This window comes from Aulonocara stuartgranti (genome assembly GCF_965226115.1).
Source record: "Aulonocara stuartgranti genome assembly, chromosome: 12".
Taxonomy (NCBI): domain Eukaryota; kingdom Metazoa; phylum Chordata; class Actinopteri; order Cichliformes; family Cichlidae; genus Aulonocara; species Aulonocara stuartgranti.
The window spans coordinates 32,609,399-32,629,789 of NC_138948.1; the positions used below are offsets into that span (position 1 = coordinate 32,609,399).

At 38.7% G+C, this 20,391-nt stretch overlaps 1 protein-coding gene across 1 annotated transcript in view; it reads left to right on the plus strand.

Annotated features, from left to right (window-relative positions):
- Nucleotides 1–20,391, plus strand: part of LOC309718791 (dynein axonemal heavy chain 5-like) — a gene marked incomplete at its 5' end in the record, with an annotated part of 128,249 nt that overhangs the window by 36,775 nt on the left and 71,083 nt on the right. The window contains 14 exon segments of the mRNA XM_082554354.1: nucleotides 477–653; nucleotides 2,715–2,918; nucleotides 3,396–3,575; nucleotides 6,038–6,175; nucleotides 7,847–7,982; nucleotides 8,389–8,570; nucleotides 9,776–9,910; nucleotides 11,194–11,349; nucleotides 12,831–13,013; nucleotides 14,766–14,870; nucleotides 15,117–15,255; nucleotides 15,734–15,848; nucleotides 16,169–16,359; nucleotides 17,652–17,773. Coding sequence (XP_082410480.1) covers nucleotides 477–653; nucleotides 2,715–2,918; nucleotides 3,396–3,575; nucleotides 6,038–6,175; nucleotides 7,847–7,982; nucleotides 8,389–8,570; nucleotides 9,776–9,910; nucleotides 11,194–11,349; nucleotides 12,831–13,013; nucleotides 14,766–14,870; nucleotides 15,117–15,255; nucleotides 15,734–15,848; nucleotides 16,169–16,359; nucleotides 17,652–17,773 — 2,163 coding nt within the window.

The following is a 20,391-nucleotide window of genomic DNA, read 5'->3' on the forward strand; positions in this document are numbered from 1 at the left end:
GCTAGTTTGTATTAGACACTAATATAAAGTTTCATGCATTAATAAGAAAGTGAACACAGAATGAAGAGATGAAGTGTTTATTGTGTCCGTTGCTGGGAATCAGGCTTTCCAGTGATTGTTTGGGGAATATTGTATTGTTGCGTAAAATTACCCTCTTGCAGTGAGAGAAATAAGACAAATAGATGTTTAATGGGACGAATGTGTATTTTTTACAGTCATGCTTCAGCATAAGTGAAGCAGTTTAAGCCGTCTCTTTTTTTCCCTCCATTCGTGAACACTCACTCTTGTTATACAGAGACCTCTATATCAGGTAGAGCCTCTTCAGTGTTACAAATGCTCAGATCTGCCATCTCCCATTGGATTGAGCATTCTGTTTTCTACTTAACCACACTTACGATCTTTTCTCAGCTGAGAAAGTCTCCCAGCTTCAAATCATTTCTCTGTCACTTATAATGTGTGTTTGTTTTCTTGTGCAGGTGTTGAAGGAGGTGACAGTAAAAGCCCAGGCAGCAGAGCGAGTGAAGGTAGAGGTACAAAAGGTGAAGGACAAGGCGCAGGCCATTGTGGACAGCATTTCAGCTGACAAGGCCATCGCTGAGGAGAAACTCGAAGCTGCCCGGCCAGCTCTCGAGGAGGCAGAGGCTGCGCTGCAGGTATGGGATGTTGAAACAGCAATGTTGAATACATGCCTCCAAGGCTTCCCTCCAGACTTAAATTTCTCAGGTAGACATATCTACGTTCAGACGTCTTTTTTGTTTGTTTGTTTGTTTGTTTGTTTTCTTTTAAATCACTCAGAGCCTATAGCCATGCTAGAGATTCACAACATGCTATACGAACCATTTCAGTTTAAATGTTAAACCTGAGTATTTTTTTTTGAGTACCACATTGGCGGTGAGTGTGAGTGTGTGTGTGTGCGTGTGTGTGTTGGACCGGGGGGTGTATTATAGGATAATTAGTTTTGCAGGTAGTTGATCATAAATCACTTAACGAGACAAATTAAAATGATCTGAAGATTACAAAATGTGCTGGAAAAATGATTGCAATTAATCATTCAACAGCAACGTGACATCGTTGTCTGAACTGGCTTTCATGAGCCAAATGTCACCCTAATGTTAGTGCCAGTGAAAAAAGGCGGGAGATCACCAGAGTCATCAAAGTTCATCTTGTAGACACCACGAGTCTTGTAGCTATTAGATTATTTCACTCATAAGCAGAGTTTTTCCTGTGTCACAGCTTTAGGGGGGTGAATGTAAGCATGTTTGATCCAGTAAAGCAAAGCATATTTGCCTTTGCCTTCATGATCTAACCCTACAATATAACTTGAATATTTAAAAAAGTGAGGGCAGTCTTTTTGTGCTTTAATGTGTGACTTACATTTACCCAATTTAGATTTCTCCTGCTCTTTTACTATGTATTGCTTCAGGGTGCCACTTAAAGCCCTCTGTGACTTAATGTGTGAAGCTGTATGAATGTTTCTGCCTGCAGCTTTACTGTCCTGGTGTGTCTAAACTTAGTATGGTCGTCTGGTGCCTCTAGCTGCATTGTAATTAAAGCTGTCCTCCTGGGTAGATGGTTGCATGCAGAGCTCCTGTGGCAATTCCCTCATTAAAAAAATGTTATCGTGCAACTGCATATAGAAACCTCGGATTTCTAAACAGACAACCCAAGACTCTTCCTAATGTTGCTGGTGTTCTGCAGTATAGCGAGATTAAAGTAAAAGATATTTTCTAACTTATTCAAGAACATCAGTTTTAGTGGCAGAGGAGTTGAAGGAATTCATGTTTCCTTTCTTCAGGCTTTTCATACCACACTGTCACATTAAAATATTCACCGACCGGTTCTGTTTCCTGATTAATTTGGATATTCACCCAGCCTTTAAAAGGACCGAGTTTGTGTGTGTGCAAACTCAAGGTAACGGTACCATTCTATAACATTTCCTTGTCATACAAAAGGAGCTGATTTGCTAATAGTTACAGTGGATTAATGATGACAGTAAAGCATAAAATGGTTTAGTTTTTGTAGTTCTTGCTGAACTGGAGTGATGATTTTATTTTGTAACAATGGGCTTAGTGAGAGATTTTCATAAGAAGCTGTAGGAGAATAGAGGATATAGGCTAGTGAAAGTAGAAGTACATGATAACCCAGACTGTCTGGTGGCTGACACTCTAGTGGGAAATTCAGGCTTGCACTGAGTGGAAATGGAGCAAGGAAGAGAGAACAGAAATGGGAAGTGCAAAACAAGAAAAGATAAGAAGAGAGTAAAGCAGCCGAACAGTTCTCACAGGAACATTTTCTTTACTGGTCTGCTGTCTCTTGTTTTAATCAGTCCCTGGAGGAAATCCTGTGTCACCCTCTCCTGAACTCCTCTCATTCTGCCACAGTTTATACTTACAGTCGTCGTGTTGTTTCCCTCTGCACACCTCCTCTGCTTTTATATTCTGAAACTGGAGAATTAGGTATAATCCTCATTAATGTATCTGTCTCTTCTTTGAACACGGTAATGAGAAACAAATGATTTATCCTTTGTTCTCGTCATAGTAACGCGCTGCTCTAATCGTCTCCTAACATGCTCTGCGTTTGTCCAGTTTGCTGGCGTCAAATCCTTACTCGACTTACTTGTCACATGTTTCCAGCTCTCCCATCGGGGTCATGCCATACAGTAAATGACTGTTCTAAATTCTCCCGCTCTCCGTTTGTCCTCTTTGCCCACATAGACAATTAAACCGTCGGATATTGCCACAGTACGGACACTCGGTCGCCCCCCTCACCTCATCATGCGGATCATGGACTGCGTGCTGCTGCTCTTCCAGAGGAAGGTCAACCCTGTGAAAGTTGACCCAGAGAAGAACTGCAACACTCCTTCATGGCAGGAGTCATTAAAACTCATGACTGCTGGAAACTTCCTGGGCAGTCTGCAGGTGCAGTAACATTTATTTAATTTGTATATAGTTAAGACTGAAGTGCTCATATTATCTCAACACATGATTCAGGATTTATGCTTTGTGTTATTTGCCATGTTTAACATGAATGAAAGCTACATTCTACATAATAGAAAGGGCTAAACTTAGACTCTTAAGAGTTTAGTCTCTGCACTTCCATAAAAGTGGTTCATGTCTTATTAAAATATTTATTTGTAAACACCTTTTATTTTAAACATAACCCATTGATGCCCTGATTTAAATAGTTTTTTTTTCATCCTGATGCAATTTTGGTCTCAATTGAGTACATGCTCTATTTTCTGTCTTTGTCCCTTTCAGTATGTATTTTTTCATTTTCTCTGGTTTTGTATAGCTTTGCATTTTCAGCATTTGTCTAAATGCACAGGCTGAAATAAGTCCCAGATTAAACCGCCGCATACTCATTCTGTTTTTTCTGCCTCTTTTCCCCTCCTGAAGCAATTCCCCAAGGACAGCATTAATAGGGAAACTGTGGAGCTCCTGCAGCCTTATTTCGAAATGCCTGACTACAACATCGAAACAGCCAAGAGGGTGTGTGGCAATGTAGCTGGCATAGCATCCTGGACCAAAGCCATGGCTTCCTTCTTTTCCATCAACAAGGAGGTCTTGCCCTTGAAGGTAACAAACATTATTGCAGATCTAGTAGAGTGCTTCCTCAGAAAAGCAGAAAGTGAACTGAATAATCTACTATTCCACTGACTACCAATTGGCATCTGTAAGTTAAACTCACCCTTACAAATATGTATTATGAAACACCTCCTAAAATGTGTAACATTAGGGACACACACACACTTTTTGGACTATTCTCCCAATCTGATGAATATGAAACATTTCATTCTGTAGAAAAACCACAAGCCACAAAAGCACAAAAAGGCACATTTCCACACTGCAGCAGCAATAATTTGCTGATGGTAGAAGTTTGAAGTGCAGCAAAATTCAGAAGTATTTATCCACTGATTATAAACATTGGGTGCATCTCAGATTTTCAAGGCTTACGTTTTTAATCTTGTGATACAAGCCTGAAAATGGATTTCCTCAGACTCCTTGTGCTCAAAGACTGCTTATTTATGCAGCAGGCTGCACTATTTATTCGCTTTATGTCACTGGAATCCCTGTGAATTATTCAATTATTAATTATGAATTATTAAATCCACACACCCAGATCTGATATCTGCAGAAAATATGTGCAAAGTCTTGATTATTACTGCACAGCATCACAAGTTGTGTAAGCTAAAAGCTTACCAGCTGAGCCTTCTCTCACCTTCATGCTTACCCCAGAGATAAAATACAAACATACTAAATCTTTATTTTTGTCATTTTTTTGTGTGTGCCATTTTTGACAACTAAATGGATCAGCAAAATCAGCCACTAAAGGCAAAGTAAAGTGTTTAACAAAAAGAAAAACGGTGTATTGCATCCATGATTGACCTTTAAATCAAACATTTTCTTGATCTGTGGCTGTTTTTGGGGAAAAAGGACTTATGACTTAGTAGAGAATACAGAGCTAACATTTTCAATGTTAGAACGTTTCTAAAGTGTTAATATTCAGCCTTACCTTATTCAGCAGTTAATTCTTCCAAAACAGAAAATTATTTGGTCAAAAAAATATAGAAATTTAGAAAATATGTTTAGAGATAATGTAGTCTAAGCACAATGGAAAAGTGGATATAAAGATGCCAGACAGTGCCAATGACCGCTTTCTAACCAGAAGCAACTGAACTTTACTTCAACTAATCTCTCTTTTACTTATCATTTTTTAAAGGGACAAACTTACTTAACTAGTCACCCTCTAAACTGAGTGTCTCTAGTTGGATGAGTGTGCCGAGCTTGGTCAACGGAAGAGGTTACAGAATCATGAGAAGCACTACACAGAGTTGCTTGCAGAAGCTTGTTAGCTACAAACAATACAAAACTAGCTAACAAGCAACCTTTAGTTCATGCCAATCAGGAAACACAGCATGGCACGTTGTTCACACTGTCCTGAATAGCAAAGTGGCAGCTCTTTTAAAGCGGCTGCTGTGATTAGTGCTGTATTCCAGTTGAACCACTGCACCGGGGCAACTGTCCAGTCATTCGTGAGAGAACGCAGAGCAGGCCAGGAGGCAGGATGAGAGACAAGTCCAGGCACCAATCATTAACAGGGGCTTGCACATGCTAATAAGCATACAAAACAGACAGGGCTAATCACGCCAGATGAAAGAGCGAGGTGACCCATGGCTGTAACATGTGCTTTCACCAACACAAAAGGCAAAATTCTTCTGAAGAATCACCCACTCGGTTAACTACAAGTAAATACAAGCTGCTGTGAATGTCTGATGGGTCATAGTCATTTAAAGGCATTTACAGTGTACATTTATGCTTTTGGAAATGTTGCCTGATGATGACATCTGTTGCTGTCACCCTTGTTAGTTCTCATTCAACACCTCTCTCTTTTCTTAACTGCATTCTATTCTTTTTGCTCTAGCCACCAATTTCTTTTTCCTCCTTTCCACTTTGTTTCCCTAATCCCCCTCCAAACACACTCACACACAGCTACATATATACACATCCCTCGGCACTGTTGTTTTATTTTGACCTTTTGTGGAGCACAGCCTACAAAACAGATTTTCTGGTTTCGAGCCCAGTGGTGTTTTCCCTTTAAGCTGGATACAGAGATACAGTCGAATGGACAGACATGCAGAAAGATGAGACGGGATTTTCTTTTCTTTCTCTACAACCCTAGCTCTATACACAAACTATCTTTTTGCTTACTTCTGTCATCTTCAAACTCTTTCTTTCAGTGTTTATGTCCATTCTTCTAAAATATCTTACTAACCATTTTCAGACATTTCTGCCTCTATTAGATAGCACACTGGTAACTGAGGCCATGGGTTAGAGTTGAACGCTGGCTGCTGCATTTAATCTTTGTGGGTTGCGCATGCTGTGAGATAAACTGGCATCCCACTAACCATTTAACTATTTAATGACTTTTTCTCTGTTTTTTACCTGAAGCTTTTAATGTGCAAAAAACAAAGCAAACAAACAAACCATCACAGCTCTCCCCTCCACACTCTTTCATTGTTTTTCTCTGTTTTTTCTAGGCTAACTTGGCCGTGCAGGAGAATCGTCTGACCATAGCTAATGCGGACCTTCAGAAAGCTCAGGCTGAGCTAGACGCCAAGCAGGCAGAGCTTGATGTGGTACAGGGGGAATATGAGAAAGCAATGATGGAGAAACAGGTCAGCAACTTCATCAAAACACAACTGTAATTTAGTTCAGTACACAAAACCTGTGTGTTGCTCCTGATATAGGAATTTAATACCTTTTATCTTTTATTTGAAAGTGCAACAATTACTATAGGGGATAAACTGTGTTTATTATTTGTTACATGATATTTTTTCCCACGTTCTTCAAGAAAGCAAAATGTTTTTTGAGAATATCAATGTGCCACTGATGTAATAACAATATTATTATAAACTGCAGTATGTACAGTATGACAAATGTACCATAAGATCTGTGACAGCCTGGCTAAAAGGAAAAAAAGGACTGAACCTTAGTTACTGAAGTGACTGAGTAACACCGGTTAATCCTCTGTGGAGGTCTGTGAGAGCATCTGGTCTGTGTTTTCCCATGTTCAGTACACTTTGTGATGTGAAATGTAACATCTTAATGGAACAGCAAGTGAATCAAGACTCCCTGATTAAGAGACCAGGACGGGAACAGGTTATAATGTCATGATTAAGATGCAGAGACTGTTCATCTTCCAGGGCTAAAAGTGAGACTGAAAGGCTCGTTGCAAAGGCATTTGGTGTTGATGATGGACAGGAGTGGCTCCAAGTGAAGACCAAAGTCTCGATGTAAAACAGAAAGCAAGCTTTATTAGGAATGCAGTCGAAGTCCATAACTAAACAATAAAAGGCAAAAAACAGAAAAAGAACTGGAAATCTAGATGGCTCTCTGGATGAAGACTGGGAACACTAGGCTCATGGGAAGGAAACAGACATGCTTAAAAATATCATAGCTCAGTCATTAAGATACTGATGATCTAAACAGAATCTGATGGACTGTAATCAAGTGTTTAATTCAATTATGTTTAAAAGGCAAGTTAGATTTGCAGCATAATTTACCATGGTGATATAACTCGGTAAGAAGTAAACCACCTTCATAATACAAAAAACTCAGGGTTAGCCCTGAAAGTACCAGGATAAGATGAAATTCTGCTTCATAGCACAGGCCACATGCCTTTTTCAATATTTCCCCTTTATAAAGTGGTAAAATATATTTTTTTAAAAATGAGTCCTGGAAAGCAAAAGAAGACAGATAAAGTGAAGATAACATTAACAACAATAGCTTGGGGCAATACAAGCTTCCCAGGACGTGTTAATCTGTCTGCATTTGTATGCTTTGTTTGTAATCACAGATTTAACACCCAGCATTTTCTTTATTTTGCCCAAGTCACTGTGTTCCTGACACATCACACTACTTCTTCTCTCCTGTGACCTGTTGGAACAGCACCACCTCTCCTTTATAGTCCTCTTGATTTACAGAAGAAGCCCTCGGTTTTTCTCTCCTGCTTAACAAAGCACACACTTCAGCAGTGTGGAAGGGCACTGTGTCCCTCTCTGTCAAGCAAAAAAACCTAAAGTGTGGCTTGCGCATGCAGTGAGGGGCAGTTCGCTGGTGAGCAGCTGAGGGAAGAGGCAAATATTCTTAGATTCATGCGTACTAAGTTAGATAAGGATGATGGGTATGTAATTCTGATGAACAGAGATGAGCTTTTAGGGGTTTAATCCACGAATGTGCAGATGGTGGAATAAGACTTGGATAGAGGCAGACACACTTGGACAGACACACAAGGCTAAATAGACACATCAACCTACTGACCTGTTTGCGGGCCCCTTTCCCATCAGACGCTGCTGGAGGATGCTGAGCGCTGCAGACACAAGATGCAGACAGCGTCCAGTCTCATCAGCGGTCTCGCTGGCGAGAAGGAGAGATGGACGGAACAGAGCAAAGAGTTTGCTGTCCAAACCAAACGGCTCGTGGGTGGGTTTCACAGCAGGTTTCAAAAACATAGAGTTAGCCTCTGCAACATAATAACAAATATCTATCATAATAATATGAAGTTCTTTGTGTGATATGGGAAATGTTCTGTGGATAAATAATGTGCAGTGAAGTGAAAAATCTCTGTCTGATGATGCAGTTATACTTGGAGTTATAACCTTAATCTGTCATGTCGTTATTGTATGCTAATGTTTTTAATTTATCAGCGGGATGGTCGTGATGCTACTGTTTGACATGGAATTTCTTGCACTTTTAAAATTACCCCACTAATATTTAGGCATGTTCTCATTTCAGTGCATAGGCAGTGCCACATCTGATTAATATGTAACTGATACACTGATGTGTACTGATAAGTATGTACACGTAACAACGCTTGTTCCTGTTCCAGGTGATGTTCTTCTGGCCACAGCCTTTCTTTCTTACTCAGGACCTTTCAATCAGGAGTTTCGTAACCTTCTGCTGAACGACTGGCAGCGAGAGCTGAAGCAACGTTACATCCCGTTTGGTAACAACCTCAATCTGACTGAACTGCTCATTGATGCGCCCACAGTTAGTGAATGGAACCTTCAGGTCAGTGATCTATTTTGCTAATTAAAGATGTTTTTACATATTAATGCCACATGTAATGTAGCACAGCATTATATACCAGCTAGCCCAACCCAATATACCAGCTAGCCCAACCCAGTAACCCTACAAGCATCACTGCTGTTTAGTTTTCTGTCTTCATTTATGCTGGAAGCCATAGCAGAGCTGTATGTTTTAATTTTTTTCAGAAATCTCTCAGTCATAACATGGTATATCATGTTTAGACGGAAACTAGCGAGCTAACTTCCTGCTAACCTATAACTCTAATCTAACCTATAACTATAATCTTATAAATTCTGTTTTCATGGATGCCTGTATGTTAAACGTAATCGTTACACCTGGTAAATCAGCAACGCTGATCATTTTATTAAATGTGAAAGAATTTAGACAGTTAACTCTCTGTGATGTCGCACTGTTTGTTCGACTTTGGGACCTGTCCTGAAACTGACGGAGTTTTGGACCCAGATTGTTCCGCAAGGCTCTTGACTACGGTTGTCATAACGCTCTGACAATCAATTCTTCATAGCTTACCAAAACATAGTTGTACTAAAACATGTTTTGACAGATTTTTGAGTGCTGTGTACCACATAAAATCGGCACAACCAGAATTCATACATAAGGCTCACTGTCGATTTTTGAGAAAATTAAAGGATTTTATGTGCACCTTAAAATCCTGCGGAAAATAAGGTAATTAGGTTAATTAAAAATTAACTGATAGCGTCATTATTATTATTGTTGGTTGTAGTAACAGTAATGTAGTAGTTAGTAGTTGAAATAAGTTTTGTGAATATATGGGAATCTAACTAGAATTGCTAACATTTTTGTTAGCTTAAGTTGTTTTAACGTTTGTGTAAATGTTAGTTTATGTTAACAGTCATATTTTTTTTTACCCCTCAGCAGTAAAAAGCTGATATGGTGTTGTTGTCAGTCTGCTGGGTCGCCAACCGGGTGGTGTGGACGCCCAGTTTGTAAATCAGATAACTTGAAAACCAGACAATTTAGGATTTTTAAACTGATACCATAGGTGCTACTAAAACGCTGATGGGTAGCACTGGTAGCTGCTAATATCTTTTATTTATCTTTAAACGAGGATCCCAGGAAACATTGATTGCTGGACCATTTATCATTGGTGGAGATACTGTTAAGCATCAAGATTGACCCTCACCATTTATTCATGTTGTGTCTTACAGGGTTTGCCAAATGATGACCTGTCCATTCACAATGGCATTATTGTAACCAAAGCTGCCCGCTTCCCCCTCCTTATTGACCCACAGACACAGGGAAAAATCTGGATCAAGAACAAAGAAGCCAAGAATGAGCTACAGGTTTGCAAAACTATCTTCTACAATTTCGTTTCAATGTCTGAAGCATATAAAAGTTAAATGAATGCATCCATTCATCCATCCGTCATGCAGCCTTTTGCATTATACCTAGTCTTCTTCACCAGTCCAAATGTCCTGTGCCCATTTTGATTTTTAGTGGCCTCTAATATCAGAATCAGAATCCTAGAGGAAATTGTGTGTTCACAGTTCCAAGTAAGAACAGTTACTACCAAGTTAAAGTACCAATGAAATAATACTAATTTAAAAATAGAACAAAACAGCTCTAATAAACGAAAATAGCTCCAATTATAAATATCCCAATATATTAGACAACACTGAATATAGACAAAGCTGAAATTGCAGTGCCCTTACATTCCTGTATAGGATGTGCAGATCATAAGTGTGTGCAACTACTGCAGTGTGTACTGGTGGTTTAGATTCATGAATTTTACAGAGAGAGAGCCACCGGCAGGAATTATTTCCTGTGTCATTCAGTGGTGCATTTGGGTAATCTCAGTCTCTCACTGAACGTGCTCCTGTGACTGGGTGGGAGGTATTGTCCAGCATTGTCCTTATCTTGGAAAACATCCTTCTCTCTGACACCACATTTAGAGAGTGCAGCTCCATCCCCACAATGTTACTGGCCTTGTGGATCATCATTGCTTGTTAGTAACTGTGGTCCTAAATTCTTTAATGCCCTTGGTCCTTCCTGCTATCCAGTATACAGAGCACAATGTCAAAACCCCCCACAAAAAAACTACCACCAATTCTGCAGACATAATAAGCTAAGCAAAAGTCGCTGACCCTGTTAGGGGCAATCTCTAAGCCGAGTGAATGCATTCTGAAATCCCATTATGAGCATCCTGGAGACACATTTCCTCCAGCGGTAGGTTTCAACCCTTTCTTCAGGTCACATCATTAGAAAAAGTTTATTTATTTTTTTCTAAAAATGGCTCACTTGAAAAGCAATTCTTTGTTAGCTTGAACAGTCAGAATCCGCACATAGAGGCTGACCTTTGTAGCTTTGAAGGAAAAGTGAGGAAACCACACATGTGTCTCCTACTCCTGTTGGAGACAAATATTATTGCTGCTGTGGTCACATAGGAAGGTTATTGTATCGTACAGTAAAATCAGTATTTTTGTCTGTTTTGTAAAATCTTCTCACATTTAGCCCATTTATTTCATATCCTCAGGACAATATCAGGCTCTGTGGTGGTGGTCATCCAAACTGCACATTGAAATCAGACAATTACCATTTTAAAATGTGTTTTCTTGTCTGATCTCAGATCACCTCACTGAATCACAAGTACTTCAAGAACCACCTAGAGGACAGTTTGTCTCTTGGTCGACCCCTTTTGATTGAGGATGTGGGGGAGGAGTTGGACCCTGCGCTTGACAACATACTTGAGAAAAACTTCATCAAAACCGGCTCCACTTACAAGGTAACAACACAGAACGAAATAATCCTACTTAGATCCATGTGTTAGATTTTACTTTTAGTTAGAAGGGTATGAAATTGGCAGGCATGTTCAAAGACTAGTGGTCAGTATGATGAGACTTTGCCAGCTTCTCCTTGGCACGCCAGCTGTCACACCTGGACTGATAGAGCTTGATTAGCTCAGACAGAGAAAAACAAGCTCTCTCGCTGACACTGCACAGGTAGTGTCGACTAGAAGAGAGTTTTAAGTATGAGTATCATTGGCAGCCAGACCACATTTCCTAGATCATATTAATTCTTTTGAGACAGATTAAAATGTACTTGGTAAGTCTGGGAAAAGGGTTTACACTGTGCAGTGTACATTGTACTATTTCCTCCTTTATTTTGCTGTTTTTTATAGAAGGTCGGCATCATTAGATCTTGTCAAAAAGGCACAGTTGGTTCTCTTGACTCTGCTTTGGGTGTTCAGACAGTTTTGAAAGCTACATTAACAAAAAATACAATAAAATATAAAATTTTAAGACATACTCAGGGAAACAAACATTCAATATGTCACCACTTAGAACAAGGGCAAGTGTCGATACTTTAACAGACTTCTGTTGCATAATGAAACTTCCTTTTCTTTTTTATTTCCATCATTTTTGTTGATGCCAAACAAGTTAAATTCACCACATAAATCGAACTCAATCAGTTGTTAAAGTAACATCAAATTAAATACAGTACACAAAGTGCATTCGGTATCCTGTATTAGCTCACATTCTAATGCAAAGGAGTTCAGGCTGTGGAGCATTGAGCCAGTGCAGATGGGATGTTGGTTGATTTGAATGAATATTATTTTTTGGGGGGCGAAATAAACAAACTGGAGCTACCTGATGCTGTTGCGTGAGTTGTGGGTGTTTGGGGGCATGTTAGTAAAAAAACAAAAATAAAAAAATCAAATGATTTTACAGGATGAAGGCTGAAATTGCAGCATACTTTTGCAGAGTGCTTCCTGTTCCTGAGATGCGAAATGCACCGATTTTGACTCTATTGCAGCTTCAGTTTTATGTAATGTTGAAGATAATTGTAGTTGGGAAAATTGCAGATCACAGTTTGAGTGGTTTTGGTTTCATTAGCCTAAATGACGACCCCAAATTAAGCTTTGGAAGTAGACTCTGGGTACAACAGGACATTCATATGTTTTTAATGGAAAAAATGGTTTGCGCTTTTGGAGAAAAAACATTTATATTGTGCGCAAATGTCTTTTCTGTGTTGCTAATAAAGATTTGAACAATTCCAATTTCCTGAAAACACAAATGAGAACACTCTAAATTAATTCTGCACTTTTGGATGCTAAAAATATGAACTTTTAGCATCCAAATACACCCACATTAATTTCCAATGGAAAACCAGAACTCCAACCAGTAATTCCAACTCTGAGCTCTTTATTATGTTATTTGTAAGACTTAATATTCTAAACAATAACACACATACACCCTCTTGCAGGTGAAACTTGGTGACAAAGAAGTGGATGTGATGAAGGGCTTCAGGTTGTATATGACCACCAAGCTGCCTAACCCGGCTTACACTCCTGAAATAAGTGCTCGCACCTCCATCATTGACTTCACTGTCACCATGAGAGGACTGGAGGACCAGCTGCTGGGCAGAGTCATCCTCACTGAAAAGCAGGTATACAAGTACTCAAAATGGTAGCCACTAAAGCCAGACGATACATAATTAAGGAACATATTTAAATTAGGTTAGCATAATGTACTATTAGACTGTACCCCTGCATTAATACTGCTTATGTGCATCCTTGTAGAACCTGAAATAAATCTTGAACAACATTTAAATGCAGACTCTCTACATCTTTCCCAATCTCATTTTCTCTGTACTGTGACATCAGAACGCCATTTGAATACAAACAATTGCAACCGCCCTGCTTTGGTCAAACACAGTGTGAGTGGGGAATAAAAGTAACCCAGAAATAGTGCTCACGTGTATCGGTACCAAGCATACGCACAAAGACACAGACAAGTGACGTCAGTCTCACTGGGGAATAGATTAGTGAATTATAAATGCACCAAATGCAGGACTCATTGATTGTCACTCTGAAAAGGCTGGTCCTGTTACAGAAAAACAATTTTCCTTTTGCTGATAGCTGGTCATGAAATGAAAGATTTATTCCAGATGGGAAGAGGCTTGTTACTGTATCTGTGTACTAAATTTGGATTTAATCAAATAAGAGCTAAAACTACTACCTCAGCTGTAAGCCCTGCTTCTTGTCTTTACAATTTGTGCAGTTTTCACAAACCCAACATCACTGTTGAATCGTTTCTTTTTACTTTCAGTCAAACTTCAATTCTACGCACAGCTTTCAGCTCCAGTATGACTTACATCTGTCTTTGTAAGCTATTGAAATCATTCATATGCAGTAATAGAAAGGGTATGAATACTAATTCTGTCCTCTCAGACCCACTGGTTTCAAACCAGCCTGCTGTCTTGACCATAATAATTCTCATAGTAAAAGTAAAATTATAGGAAATGTAAAAAAAAAAGCATTTTCATAAATATTTGTGTATTCATATTATATTATATTATATTACATTATATGTAAAGAGCATTTATCATTGATAACAACCTGCTGTGATAGTGTCCAACACAGCAGTTCTTAGGAAAATATGCTTGTAATCTACAATCAAAATAGCAATCTAATTGATTTAAAACACACCTGCCACTTAGAAGTGGTGACTGTTTTTTTTATACCCGCTTAAAGGCAGTCAGTTTAATGGGATGTGGATAGTCGGCCTACTTATGAGCCACCATTAAATTTGACTTAGATAACAAGACAAATTTTGTTTTAGTTTAATCTCTCGCACTCTCAAAACAAAATATCACAATTATTGTCTCTCATACTCTAAAAGGGATTTAGCATGCTGGTCAAATTTATGCTCCCAGCAGGCAAGACTGTGGTGTAAATTTTGATAAGACCTGCTTTCCCCAGTGCAGAAATAACACTTTTGGACACTTAGAAGAGGTAAGCTGGAGTCATTTGCTGGGGCTTACTTAGGACTACGGAGAAAAGGGCGACAACATAGCTTTACAGGTCTTATCATCACCCTGAGGCTATCTCTCCTCTAGGGGCGTTTTTATTCTTCATAAGGATTCTGCTCATCTATTCATTTAGATAAGGTATTTATTAATTTTTTTTGCCAAAATCTCAGCTTCTTGACCTTCACGCGGCTGCAGATATTAGTAAGAATAATATAGACAGCTACCAGAGGCCACCATGATAGACAGGTCTAAAGCCACAGACAGAATCAACTCATCAGAGCAATGCAGAATCAAAGACCTTTGATTTTAATGACAGGCTTTCTCTAGCACCATCCTGCAGCTATATCTGCTCATGTGGTTGTGTTTTCTTTGCTTTTATGACACCAGGAATTGGAGAAGGAGAGGACAGACCTCTTGGAAGATGTGACATCTAACAAGAGAAAGATGAAGGAACTAGAAGACAGTCTTCTCTACCGACTGACGAGCACACAGGCAAGAAACCGCAATGTGTCAGAAATGTTCTTTTTAGAAATGGTTAACTACATTGCCACCAGTGAGAAAATGTTTTATTCATTTGCATGGGTGAGGTTGGGGCCAAGTTTTGTGCATTCTCGTTTTTTAATTAAAACTAGAAATAGTTTGCAGCCTTCTTTTTCTTTTTCTCTTTTGCTTTATAAGATATAAATTGTGAAAAATAATCGTTTTTAAAAAAAAAAAAATTGTTTGTGTGTTTTTTAGGGTTCCTTGGTTGATGATGAGAGTCTGATTCTTGTCCTTAGCAACACGAAGTGTACGGCTGAAGAAGTCACTCAGAAGTTACAGATTGCCGCAGAGACTGAGATCCAGATCAACGCAGCCAGAGAGGAGTACCGGCCAGGTAAGTGAAAATGAAAATGATTTAAAAACAAAGTTCCCTCTTTTTTTGTGTGTTTTTCTAAGTAAGCCTGCAAAGTGTCAGTCAGCCTTCAGTTACACAAATGTGAGACATATTGGTTTTAATTTAAAAAATACAGGCTACAGTTAGTGGGGATAGGTTAATTGGTTAATCCATATTGCCCATAGGTATGAATGTGCGAGTGAATGTGAGTGCGAATGGTTGTCTGTCTCTGTGTGTTGGCCCTGCGACAGACTGGCGACCTGTCCAGGGTGTACCCCGCCTTTCGCCCTATGACAGCTGGGATAGGCTCCAGCGCTCCCCGCGACCCTGAACAGGATAAGCGGACGCGAATGGATGGATGGATGGAGGCTACAGTTAACAGAACATTCTTTCAAAAACCTGTTTAAAAATGTCCTCATGAACGATATTACTTGTTTTGTTGGAGTTTGTGCTTTTGTGTTTCCCTGTGTGATTCCAGTGGCCACCAGGGGCAGCATCCTGTACTTCCTGATTACAGAGATGAGTATGGTGAATGTCATGTATCAGACGTCTCTTAGACAGTTCCTGGGACTTTTTGACCTTTCTCTGGCCAGGTGAGGATACGCTGATATTTACCATTTCCTGCTTAATGAATTGGTTTGCCCATAGTAATTTGTTGTGTGTTTATATGTATATTGGAAAGTCTTTGCAAACTTCAAATCAAGGAACTATTGTGCATTTAAACCACCATACCTTTCTAATGTAAAAACCTGCAAGTTATTACTTCATGAAGTTGTGCAATCATTACTAGTAGTTTATATTTGATTTTAGAGAAGTTCTCACTCTTACTACTGGCAAGTATAATTTTATGACATAGCAACAGAATCTTCAAGTTGCTATGTTATTTAGAAGACCTGTTTATTTCCCTGAAAAGGTCTTCTAAAAGCCCTATCACAAGTAAACGGATCGCCAACATCATAGAGTTCATGACCTTTGAAGTTTATAAGTACGCAGCACGGGGCCTGTATGAGGACCACAAGTTTCTTTTCACTTTGCTGATGACGCTGAAGATAGACATGCAGAGCAACAAGGTCAAACACGAGGAGTTCCTCACACTCATCAAAGGTAAGAGGCAGATGCAAACACTGAAGGTTTTGTTTGTACGGGTAAATTGTTGTTTTTGTGAGCACATGCAACCATGGGTTAGTTTGAATATTTGGAACGTTTCAGTGGGGTCATAACTCATGTTGATTACTGGCATTTAGATGTGCATAAGTATTCTTTATTTATTAGGTATTTAACTGCATATTACAAATATAAAGAATAGAATTTTCGTTACATGAAATAACATCAAACAATGCAACAATATTTCTATGATCTACTAAAATACGCCAAATGAAATCTATTCAGTAACGCAGGAAAACAAATAAAAGATAAAAATGCTAAGACCCAAAATTATGAGTTTCAACACATCTGCTCTGAGCTATGAAAAAACATGGCTTGTATTGACAAAGATTCTTAGTACTAAGAATTTAACAACATCCCACCGTTGCAACAAGTGAGTTTGGGAAATTTCTTCACTCCTAGATATTCCACCATCAGCTAAACTACAAAGTGTTAGACCATGTAAAGTTACAGGGCGGGATCACTGAATACTGAGACACATAGTGCATGAAGGCTGCCAGTGCTGTGCTGACTCACAAATTGTCCAGAACCAAAGATTCTACAGCTAACGAATAGATCATTTAGCTAACAACACTCTACTTCCTGTTTGATCGATCACATGGTTGTAAACATGATTATGATATTTCTTACGGCTTGTTAGAATGAACAGACAGATTTTCTGAAACATATTCATCTGGACAAAAACTGTTTTTCCCTACTTTTTCTTAAGATTTATTTTAAAACACCATTTTGAAATAAAAATGAAAATACAAGGGTTTCTGTAAAGCTATCATTCACATCAAAACAGCCTGAAGGTTTGTTAAAATTGCCATCTGTTTCTGCTGTTTGTTATTCTTTTCTTTAACCATATTTATTGTTTATTTCAAGGAGTAGACAGGTTTTAAACCTCATGACAGAAACTATGCAGAATTTGAACATATTGACACTGTAGCAGTTCACTGAATATGATATGGAGTGCTCCTCACTGTGGGGATAAAACCCAGCAATGGCAACTGGCAGAACCAGAACAGCCACAGTCTGGTGCACGCACGCAGCTTCACCATCTGTCAGCTCCGGCCTGATAAACAACAAATTACAATTCTGATGACTTTTTCTGTGTTTTTGAAGATTGGGTTTACATTTTTACATTTGTTATGTATTTTGGGAGTTTAAAATTGAATTTTTTGCATTGGATCCTCCAGTTATACTTGCAGGTGTCTATATCTGTAATTGTTCATGTTCATATTATTCAGGAGGTGCATCCTTGGATCTGAAGGCTTGCCCCCAGAAACCAGCTAAATGGATCCTTGACATGACCTGGCTAAATCTTGTAGAGCTCAGCAAACTTTGGCAGTTCGCTGATATACTGCATCAGGTACAACATACACTTGATCAATTTAGACATGCCTTGACAGCTGTATGATAGTGTCCTTTAGCCTACAGAAAATCTACCCACTTGGACTTTTATCTTTTAAGTCTTCAGATAGCAGTTCTAATCTATCACATACACACCTGCACACTCACACACTCACATACACAGCAGTTGTCTCAAGGTGCTTATTAAATACTTTTCACAGCTCTTCTTTGCTCTAGTAAGCATGTCAATATCAGTCTCATCATGGCTCACTTCATTTCCCTCTTGTACATAGACACACACTCATCATGATGGACTGTCACTCACACTTAAATACACACACCCTTGTGGATGAATGACAGCACTGTGGTCCCCGTGGAGTCAAAACTCAGTGCTCTGTGAAATGAGCTTAGTTGGAGAAACTTCCAGTCAAATACTTTTGGCTGAGCGTGTGTGTGCGTGTGTGTGTGTGTGTGTGTGTGTGTGTGTGTGTGTGTGTTAAGTAGCAGCAGGTAGCTTTTTGACTGCAGTAAGTAGTCGTTAAAGGGCATACTCTTTTTCAAGATTACACACATGCCTAAATATGAGCAATATTTTAAAGGTACATTTTTATTGAGATTTAGAAGCAGGGCTTGCTTTATCCCTTTGAAGTGACTTGATTTCTTAAAGAAACTAGTTGTTAAGATGTTGTTAATACAGCTTTATTAGGAAACCTGCCTAATTTTTTCTAATTTTGTTCGATTACACACAGTTATCCATGGCATTGCTGTTGTTACAAAAGATAAAAACATGCGTGTTTAAGGTGATTTATGATTCTGACTTGACCACCATATGTGTCGGTGCCTGAAGTTTTTGCAATGGTGATAGTTTATAATTTGGGCCTAAATAAGCAGTTTTCCAAGAACAACATCCACCCACAGGTGGGGAACGTTTTTGCTAGATGTTATTGGATTAGCCCTGGACTGAAGCTGGACTGGTTGAGGTCCCCCTGGATGTTGTAGCTGTGTAGCAAATTAAAGTGAAACGCTCTGGATTAGAGAGGTGGTGAAAAAAAAAAAGACAAGGAGGAGGTGGTGGACTTTCTAACTGTTCTGCTTTTAGCAAAGTGACATTGAAGTTGGCTTTGTGTATTTCTTCATAAGATACACACCAATGGTATAAGCGAATGGGCTAGTTTTCTTGCAGTATTATTGTGACGACAGGTCTGACTTTCGATGTTATTCAGAAGTTTAAGTTATTCAACAGAAGTTTTGAGGTTTAGTCAAGCATTTAGTGATGATGTTTGAAAATGTTCAGTTATCTTCTTCTACGTCTTGACTTTGTACACACTTTCTTTTCATCGCTGTAGCCAGGGTGATACTACAATTTTAATTATAATTTATTTGTCACTATTAACAGGATACATAACACAGGCTTTTAAGGTTTCTGTCATTAAATTACTTCTTAAATTCCTTGCTTGATCTAAGTGTCTCATCTAATTATAGACCATATTGCAACCATCTTATTTCAAAAAATTATCCACTTCCTCTGTTTTAAGATAAATAAAACGTTCCTTTTTTATAAAGCCTATAGTTAGCAATAAAAATAAACCTTAATTAAAATCAAATTGAATTGGATTAAACTGAATTTTTGCTTCCTTTATGTTTTTGTTCCAAGAAAAAAAATGGAAAACTGCCTATTTCACCTGTTATGTAAAAGTGAGCCTTTAGAAGAGTAACACTTGCCCTCAGTCTCAAATTATCGAATCTCCGATAAATTTGGAGCAAAAACAGTCTTTACTTGTTAATGTGTTAAGTGAATTTCAGTCTGGCATTAGAACGGGGCACAGTACAATTACTACTGCTTCAGAAATGATCTTGTGGATTGAACTGTAGACAGTAATTTGGGCTGCCAAAAAGGGCATCTAAGAACTAAGTCATGTTTTGCTTGGGGATCAAATACTTATTTCTCACAATGATAGGTGAATCAATTTGTAACTTTTATGTAATGTGTTTCTTCTGGATTTTTGGTTGATGTTCTGTCTTTCTAAATTGAAATGAAACAACCATTAAAAATAGAGACTGTTTTTCATTTCATTGGAAGTGAAACTTACAAATTGGCAACTTACAAATTCAGCAGGGGATCAAATAATTGGTCCCTCCACTATGTATGTGTTACCTTATGACTGACTGCTAAACTGTCTTGGGTATATCCTCAATTATTTTTTTCTAAATTTGATCCTAAAGTATGTGAGAGTTTAAAGCTATATTGATGAGCTGTATCCACTGTTATACAGTTAAAAGGTTATTGCCGTGCCATTGCCAGACTTGTTTAATTTCCCCCAGGGATCAATAAAGTATTCTGATTCTGATTCTGATTCTGATTGCCATGCCACTTCTGCTAGTCTAGTTTCCTTTGTGCTTCGTTGTGATAAACATAACAATATTAGCACAATCTGTTGGCATATTTTGTGCTATCACACATGCAGATCGCATCTTGGAAGCACATGGTGTTTACAGCAGTGTCAATTCATGGCCTCCTGTTATTGCATAATCATCTAGTTAGGTCACGCATTACATGTTGTGTCTGTCTGTGCTCGTTATAAAATGAAGTGCCATAAATAAGACTTCTTCCATGCATGAGACCTCAGCTATATTGTC